This window comes from Physeter macrocephalus, chromosome 8 (genome assembly GCF_002837175.3).
Source record: "Physeter macrocephalus isolate SW-GA chromosome 8, ASM283717v5, whole genome shotgun sequence".
In the NCBI taxonomy this organism is placed as follows: domain Eukaryota; kingdom Metazoa; phylum Chordata; class Mammalia; order Artiodactyla; family Physeteridae; genus Physeter; species Physeter macrocephalus.
The window spans coordinates 125,760,174-125,769,741 of record NC_041221.1 but is presented as its reverse complement, the minus strand read 5'-3'; the positions used below and the strand labels follow the sequence as shown (position 1 = coordinate 125,769,741).

The following is a 9,568-nucleotide window of genomic DNA, read 5'->3' as shown; positions in this document are numbered from 1 at the left end:
CACAGGCTCCGGACGCGCAGGCTCAGCGGCCATGGCTCACGGGCCCAGCCGCTCCGCGGCATGTGGGATCTTCCCGGACCGGGGCACGAACCCGTGTCCCCTGCATCGGCAGGCGGATTCTCAGCCACTGCGCCACCAGGGAAGCCCTATGTGTTCTTAATGTGTGTCTAAATTGGCAAAATAAATACAAAGAAAGTTACAATATGATTAACTGTGGCCCCAAATCTTTGTTAGAATTGTAGAGTCTAAAAAATCAGAGTACTTACAGAGTGATGACTTTTACAAGAAAAAGGAAGTGAGTGGATTTCCTAGGAATCAGAGGAGATACAATTTAATCTCCTTCATATATTACAATTAAACTGACTTAGCTGAGACATTTAGAATTACCAAATAGAATTTTATCTAACCAAATTATTTCTTCAATAGTGGTAGGAAGTGTGGATGAGGATAGTGAAAATTGAAATAAAAATTTGAAAAGTCTTGTAGGGGATAAAGAATCATTATTTACTTATCACTGTCAATCTTTCTTAATCAAATGGAAAGTTTTAGTGTCATTTTGCAAGTAAATTTTAAATATTAAGTCCCACCAAAAATAGCATGTGGGGGCTTCCCTGGTGGCGCAGTGGGTGAGGGTCCGCCTGCCGATGCAGGGGACGCGGGTTCGTGCCCCGGTCCGGGAGGATCCCACATGCCGCGGAGCGGCTGGGCCCGTAAGCCATGGCCGCTGAGCCTGCATGTCCGGAGCCTGTGCTCCGCAACGGGAGAGGCCACAACAGTGAGAGGCCTGCGTACTGCAAAAAAAAAAAAAAAAAAAAAAAAATAGCATGTGTTTAAATACTTCATGGAAACTTGTTTGTGTTTCATGAAGATTTACTGTTTAGTAAAGTGTCCTACCATTGAAACCCATAGAACTGTAAGCACCTCAAAATGATGCCTGTCCTACTCCATCCTTTCACTGACTGTGCCTGGCACACACACCATAGGTGCTGGATATGGAATGGAGTTCTGTCCATGGGATCCACTGTAGGTGCAGGTCTTATCAGTATATTACCATAAGAAAATGAGACAGACAATTCTACGAGATTTAACAAAGTCTGCACTACAGGAGAAGACTGAATCTCTCGTTTCAAAGCAATGGATTCTTCCAGGAAATACACACTGTTCCTCGCATATGCAAGGCACTGTGTTAGGAGGGGTTGCAAGCATAAAAAGAGGTAAATTATGGGGCTTCCCTGGTGGCGCAGTGGTTGAGAGTCCGCCTGCCGATGCAGGGGACACGGGTTCGTGCCCTGGTCCGGGAAGATCCCACATGCCGCGGAGCGGCTGGGCCCGTGAGCCATGGCCGCTGAGCCTGCGCATCCGGAGCCTGTGCTCCGCAACGGGAGAGGCCACAAGAGTGAGAGGCCTGCGTACCGCAAAAAAAAAAAAAAAAAAAAAGAGGTAAATTATGATCTCTGCTTACAATCCTTTAGTACTGTTTGTACAAATTAATTTCTTGTTTCTACATCATTATTATGCCTCTTATTCACATTTCTAAGACTATGAAATCAATAAGTAAAAATGTAATATATTCCTCTAATATGCCATTAGTGTGAATTATGTTATTCATTCTGCATTAAAAACTTTTTTTTTTAATTGAGGTATAGTTGATTTACAATGTTGTGTTAGTTTCTGGTGTACAGAGAAGCGATTCAGTTATACATACCTATATATTCTTTTTCATTATACGTAATTATAAGACATTTAATGTAGTTTCCTGTGCTATACAATAGTACCTTGTTGTTTAGCTATTTTATGTATAGTAGTGTATATCTGCTAATCCAAAACTCCTAATATATCCCTCCCCCCTTTCCCCTTTGGTAACCATAAGTTTGTTTTCTATGTCTGTGAGTCTGTTTCTGTTTTGTAAATAAGTCCATTTGTATCATTTTTTTAGATTCCACATATAAGTAATATCATATGTTTGTGTTTCTCTGACTTACAAAAATTATTTTTAAATTATCTTATTCTACATAAAACAAACTAATAGTTATCTCAGAGGTATTGCTTGAGCTCTTAAAACTCTGGCAAACATTTAACTTTAAACTTTTATGTGTTAATACAACTAATATGAAATTCATCTGCACAGGGTTAACTTGAGCTTTCCATAATGCAAAGTAATATTCACACAGAAACCAAAGTGAAGTTGTAGGTCTCATCACATGCTCATAACTACCATCCTACTGCTTAACAGCAGCTCAACAGCTTTCTCAAAGAACACATGGGTAGGCTATGGTATCTAAGAAAATTGATGCTTAAGTAAGCAATGTCCTAAAGCAACGTATATCATGATGTAGATAACAATACTTCTTATCAGGCCAGAAACTAATTTCATCATCAATAATGTGCCAGCTATTTTTACAAATATTAGTTTATTGATAATCATAACCCTAGGAAGTACACTGGAGCATAAGCCTTTCAACTGTGATAACATATTCTCCCCTGAAGCACCTTTATTAACTGCCCTGAATACGAGCACACAAGTTTGTAAATGGGTTTAGGGGTTTTCACTTTCAGCTGTCCCCACATCTTTTGGGGAGTAGACAGTGTATTTATTATTGGCAAAATTGTGCAAGAAAATAAAAAGTAGAATACTTCATTTGACATTATTTCCAACACATCTCCTATTGCCAGTAAATAATTATTACTCAGATGTGTGTTTCTCCCATTCAGCCTTGCCACTTCTCTGAGGAGGCACAATCCCTCTTTAAATTGTTTTTGCTCCTGTCAGTATTCAAGCACCATTCCCTTACAGTAAACACATGTTCAACATATACCGTACATAAGAATCCCAGGGTCGGTATCCTCATGATCAGTGAAGAAAATAACACATGCTTAGAACACTACCTTTTCCAACTAGTAAACCAGGAAGCCACTTAAACTTCCAATCAAAATCAGTTATTTTCTTTTGGAATGGAGGTAATCCTTGAAAGAGCTGAGTCTAAAACAGGAAAAAAAAATTGCAAAACAGCCATTCATTCTACTACACGTAAAAATTAAAATAGATATGTGAGGCTATCATAGTACGTGGATAAAATACTACAGGTTCACATGAGCCATGTCTTATCTATCTGAATATGTATTACTTTCTACAGAACTTTCTACAGAATTTAAAGGGTCTTATTTTTCCTCTACCTCTTCCTTTCGGTCTTGAAAAGAAGATGCCTTTATGGTTGAAAGTCATTTGGAGAATTACAATGGCTTGATTGTTAACTGGAATATTTGCCCTGCACAGTCTGAATGCAACAGATCATAAAAACGAACAAGGCAATGCTGCATGCATTACTGTAAGTTTAGAGAGATGACATAGGATTGTACTTCTTGTGAATAGAAACACAAAACCCTTCCGAGAATGTGGAGACACAAAATACTACTGAATATAAAGTAAAAAGGTTCTGGATAATATCAATATATATTTTTTAGTTATCCACTTATAATTATAATGATTTAATATGTGATATATTGAGAAAGGAGAGAGTGCAAAATACACACATGCAAGTAAATCTGAAATTCTGTGGATGTTTAGTCTAAACACTAAAGACTACAAAGTCTAAAATGCTTTGACTTTTGGGGAGTCATGATTCTAACATTTAGCAACATTGATATAAAATAACACAACCAGAAATTCCATTGATATATCTACTGCCAAAATCAGCTACCAAAAGAACAGGAGACAGACAATTCATGGGCCAAAATAGGCAAGTAAGTAAACAGTTAGTGAATGCCCATATGTATCTTACAGTTTTTCATTAGGTCGTTCAATCACCTATTCATTCATCCAGGCAATAAATATTTATTGAGCAACTCCTTTACACTAATTTCTGAGAATTTAGCAGCAAGCAAAACAAACTTCCTTCTCTAAGAGCTTACATCTGAGTTCTTGGCCTATTCCTCAGAGCCACACAAATATCTATACGTGAATTGGCAAACAGATCTTTACCATTCCACTGAGTCACTGCGATAGCCACAGCATACAGGCAAGAGGACTGGTGGGAAAAGTGCTGAAACAAAGTAGACGAATGGATGGAATAGGACAGAGAGAGAAGGAAAAGGAGCAGGGCAGAGGGGAGGGGTGGAAAGTGAAGGGAAGAGGAAAGGAAAAGATGGAGATGAGGGAATAAGCAGGAGTAGAAATGAGGACAAAGACAAAGGTATACCCAACAGGTTTTGTGATTTAGCATCAGAAAATCCAGGCTCCAGTTCCCACACTGCCTCTCCTAGAAGTAGGCACTTGACAAGATTACTTGCCCACTCCCAGGCATGCTTCCCTCATCTTTAAAACCAGGCTATGGCTGTGGTGAGGATGACATAAGATAATGTGTCTAAAAACAGCTTGTTATTTACACAGTACTTTAAAAATGGAAGAGATTATTATTGATTATTATCATTATTCTTATTATAGCTAAATATGTCAAAGGATATAATTACACAAACTTTTAAAAGCTATATACAAACATCTCAACATTTTTCTGTTTGTTCCAAGTAAAGAGAAGGGCATATCTAGGTGGATGATAATCTTGGCAGCAGGCACTATTTGCAATATCAGAGTTGAAATATTGGGGGGAAAGAACTAGGTTTAATACAAGACTATTTAATTTTCAGTAAGTGCTGAAATTTTCCAGGGTAAGTTGGGATGCCACCTGACACATCTTCTAAACGAAACTATACAGATATAAAGCTTTTTTGCAACTATTTTTGAATCTTCAGAATGAGAAATAGGAATAATAGTTTTATAAACATTTAAATTTTTTCTAGTTATCTGTGCATGAAAAACCTGATGTCTTAATATTGGCAACTTTAATTTTACTATTTTTATATAACTGGAATGCAATTTTTTTCATGGTTATATCAAAAGGGGATTAACAGTCCCAGAAACCATTGGGCTATAGTGTATAATACAGCAGTCTTACATCAGATACCAGGTTTTGAGTCTGCTCTGTACCTACTAAGCTGTGTCACCCTAGACATCCTAGATGAATTTCTTTCCCTTTCAGTTTCCAAAATATAGCTCTGTACCTGCCTCTCAGAATCACTGGGAGTACCTTTTACACAGTCAGCCTTGAGTAAATGGCAACATTCATATTTCTGTTAATGACAATTAGAGCAAGAATAACATTTATTTCCCTGGTGGCTTAGTTGATACAGACAGAACTATCAGACACCTGCCATGATTAAAATGTCACCTATCACCGTGGACCACCATGGACAATATCTGGCCTGATTATAAAACCTGTTTGACACTGTTTTTATATAATTTATGAAAAATAACATTTTGCTAAAACATAGCAAAGTGATACGTTAAAGGTCCTATCCCAAACAGACAGTCCGACTTACTAGTCTTTCTTACAGCTAACACCAAATTAAAATGTAGCGGCAAAATCCAAATGAGATCCCTTAGTAAAAGCCCCGATGACTCGATAATGATAACAGCAATTATGTTAATTCACCAAGGATTTACTTTGTACATACTAGGCACTCAGCTAGTCACTTTACAAAAGCTGTCATTTAATCCTCAGAATTACACTGTGAAGGAGATGGTATTATCACCATTTTACAGCTGAGTAAAGTGAGACTCAGGGCAGCTGATAATCTTATCTTCAATCACACAGCTAAGAAGTGGCAGATCATAAGTGAAACCTGGGACTGTCTGGCTTTTCTTGATCTAAACCACTTGACTGGTCTTTCCACCTCCATACACTGTCCCTGGGGATATAATGATTTCATAGTACATCTCCATTAGAAACATCCAATGAGAATTTAAGACCTCTGAAATGGAAAGTTCTAAAAGCTATATGTATAAATTTTTCATGGATTAGACTCAAGATGCCAAGAATACAGTTTTCAGGGTAAGAGCTTCAAATACAAAAAAGTGACCGTGATCTAAGCCATGCTGTCTTACAAAACTAGTAATTAATAAAAATAGAACTGTCCTATCTTTGAAAAACATAAGCAATTTATGTATTTTGGAGGTATGCTAAAAAGAACTGTTACTAGGATTTAAGGTTGATTTCTCCAGGTACCTACTTACTGAGCAAAGCAATTAAATGTTTTTGGCTTAAAATTCCAACAAAACCTGACTGGTAGTGGTAAAAACAAAAACTAGGAAACTATGCAATTAGTTATTGGCAAGCAAGGCAAAAACTGGCACAAGTAAAACTGCAAAACTAATTGGTCCTAATTAGGCAAGAACTTGGTCAAGAGCAAAGTTTGAAAACTCTGTTTTGAGAGGTAACCAGCCCTATGCACTTCAAGAGGAGTCCCTCAGGAGACAGGATATGGGAAGTTTCTCAGGTTGGCCCCAACATCACGGCCACAGAAATCTTTTCAGAGATATCGTGGCCCTTCTAGTTTGCTCTTCTAAAGGGACTTTATGGCTTTACTAATTTTTTGCACAACTTAAGGTTTAGATTTGCTCCAGAAACTGCAATCTAAATTAGAATGAGCAACTAAAATGTCAGAATATATCCAGAGATGAACTGTGATAGTTTTCCCTGCTGCATGCATATTATCACTGCCCCTGCACTAGAGGTAAATATTGTTTCACCACGTTATCAAAATTCTGTGTGACTCCTTTATCCTAATTACTGCTACAGTTCAGAGAAATTTTATCATACTAGTTAACTTCTTTCCAAGGTGAAGAGGAGCTGGATTTCAATCTTGGAGGATATTACTGTTGAATGGAAAAAAAAAATGAACAAAAATACACATTAGAGGGCTTCTGGCTTCTCCACTCCTATAACAAGATAAAATCAGTGCTTAAGAGTCATAAGGGATAGATTGGGAGTTTGGGATTGACATGTACACACTGCTATATTTAAAATAAAATGCCTTTCTATGAAAAAAAAAATCATCATAAAATAAAAAGAGTAAACATTTTTGCTATTTCATCAGGTCACAAACTGAGCTGGAAGGGCAACTGGAACAAACAAAAGCGAAAGCCTTGAATAACTAACCTTTCTACTCTACACTGCCTAATTCATTTTCATGTGATGTGCAATTATTATATAATAAAGGTTACATGGAAAGTACTGTACTTTAGACATCACTGGTGTATAAATGTAGATTTTTTTCCCCCCATACTTCTCTGTGAATCTAAAAATTCTATATACGGTGTCAGTATATATCTATTAACCTAAAATACTTAAATATTTTCACTAAGGTCCTTGCCATGATCCTCCTCATCCTCCACCTTCCTACCCCCATGCAAGAAGCATAAGCATAAACCACTTAGATTATACCAAAGCATCAGTTTTCATACTGCACTTCCACTTTGTTATGCAACCCATCTTACTAGGTTCTTCATTAGTCAGGCACTCAACCAAAGACTTTTCTTTGTAGTTCACTGTCAGTATATGTATGCAAAGCCTAAATCGAAGGGGAGCAGGAAGAAGGTTAGCACTTACTGAAATAAAGAAAATGATGCACAGGTTGGTGTGGGAGAAGGGAGAGAAAGAGGCTGAGAGTCTGCCAAGAGCCTGCCACTGGCTGGGAGGTGGGAGTCCAACCTTGCCAGGCAAATCCTAGCTTGCAGGCAGTGCAGAATAAGAGCAAACATGAAGACTGGCATTCATACGCACTTGCGATTAAACATGTTTCTTCTGCAAAGGCAGTCAACCCTGATAATGTTACTATTCGAGGCAGTAGCTATTCCACAATGAAATCAGGATCACTTTCCTCCTCGTCAAATAATCTTGCCAGATCTGACAAAATTTAGAACTTACCAAGCTCTATATCTCTGCGTTCTTGCACTCACTGAAGGTATCAAGAAAGGTAAAATGCGCGCCCCTACCCCTACCCCTAACCCCCGCCCCCCGCCTTCGCTAAAATAATAAGCAGCAGAGATTTCAGAAGTCTTCAAAAGCTGTCCTAATAATTAGTAATTTACAACAGAGTAAGTGATTGAAGTGGGAGAGGGGGAATTAAACCACTAGCCATAGAATTATAAAACTATTTTGTACCCTTAACATGCACACTTCATCACACACCCAGAATATTAGTTGTGAATTGGTTCTAACAAAAAAATGAGGGGGCAGGGGTAGGAGGCAGGGTTGCCATTCTGCACAAGCGGACCACACCCCATACTCTACCTGCACCCACCACGAGGGCCCTGGGCTCACAGCTGCGGATGCAATGCAGGAGGGAGACGGAGCGAATGTTGGAGTTGAGGAAGGCCACCACGCAGCCCAGCTTGGCCAGGCCGAACCACACGTGAATGAAATCGGGCTCATTGCTCATCAGCAGAGCCACGGTATCGCCCCTTTTCAGGGTGGAATGGTTCAGGAAGACATGGGCCACTCTACTACTCCTCTTGTCCACATCCTGATAGGTGTAGATGTCTCCCTCATAGATGATGAAAGGTTTCTGAGGCTGCTTCTTGGCATGCATCAGGAATTTATCCAGGACAGTGACCAGCTCCCCTTTCAGTCTGTACATCTCCATCCGAAATCCACAGCATACCACCTTCAGCAGGTACCAGAAGTCGTCCCAGAAGTAAGGGTACAGGAGTTTCTGCATAAAGCTCAGTAAGACCATTCCAGCCCCTAGTCCTGTTAGCCATGACAGGAGCATGGGGGCCACAGGGCCAGAAGGCAGCTCTGATCCAGGCCCTGCCATTGTCCTCTTCTAGGTGCACCTTTCCTCGGAGACAACTGGTCTGCAATGTGCAAGGCTAGCACCTGCAGTTTGTCCCAACCTTTCAGGGAAGAAGGGAATCTTGCGAAACAGAATCAGAAGTTTGCACAGAAGTCGCCCCAAGGAGTGCCGGGGATCAGACGTGGGACACCTGGTGGATGAGCAGACAGCCCATGAGATAAGCTCAGGGCCTCGGGATCTACAAATCGAGCACAGCCCCCTCGCCTCCGAACCCCGACGGCGGCCCGCGCCCTGCGGCTTTCTCAGGCGCCTGGCAGTCCTCCCCGGGCTGGTTGGGTCAGTCCCCAGTGCCTTCTAAGCCCCTGAGCAAACCCCACCACAGTCAGGGGCAGATGCCCTCCTCGTCGAGGTAGTCTTTCCGGTGCCTGCAACTTGGAGGCTGAATTCGAGCTGAGAGAAGCTGGGGTGGCGACTGCTTAGAAACGCACCGGCTTACCGCCTTGATCCACCAGAAACCGCACAGGGTGACGGGGCCACGCCTCCGTCCCGGGTGTCCCAGGTCTCGTGGGATACGGGCCCCGCAGCGCCGCCCCGCGCCGCAGCAGCAGCCCAGCGCCCGGGAGCTCCCCTCGGGCACGTCGGGTCCCCGCGGGGCTCCCAGGTGACCGCCGCGCCCGCTGGAAGAGTTGCCTTCTACGTCGGCTGCGGCTCCCCTCCGTGGGCTCTTGAGCCGGTGTAGCTCTCCTCCGAGCCACGGCGGAGCTGTTGCCCGCCTCCCGCCCGCCTCCAGGCTCCCAGCCAACCCCTGCTCAGACCGCGGCCGCTGGAGCGGCTCTGGCCCCCTCGCCGGCTCCTCCCTTGGCGCACGTCACGTCCAGCCCCCTGGCGAGTGTGCTGCGACCGGAGTCCCAGGAGGGAAAGCCGCATGGCATGGGGT

General features: G+C 41.7%; 1 protein-coding gene across 3 annotated transcripts in view; it reads right to left on the bottom strand.

The window, feature by feature from the left end:
• Positions 1-9,348, bottom strand: part of SLC27A6 (solute carrier family 27 member 6) — a 64,462-nt gene extending 55,114 nt beyond the window's left edge. For 2 of the 3 annotated variants that reach the window (XM_007122669.4, XM_055086736.1), the window contains exon 1: positions 8,127-9,348. In XM_007122669.4, coding sequence (XP_007122731.2) covers positions 8,127-8,652 — 526 coding nt within the window. In that variant the 5' untranslated portion in view covers positions 8,653-9,348. The remainder of the gene's footprint in view (positions 1-8,126) is intronic. The other variant, XM_055086737.1, reaches the window with a different exon arrangement.
• Between the last annotated feature and the right edge of the window lie 220 nt (positions 9,349-9,568).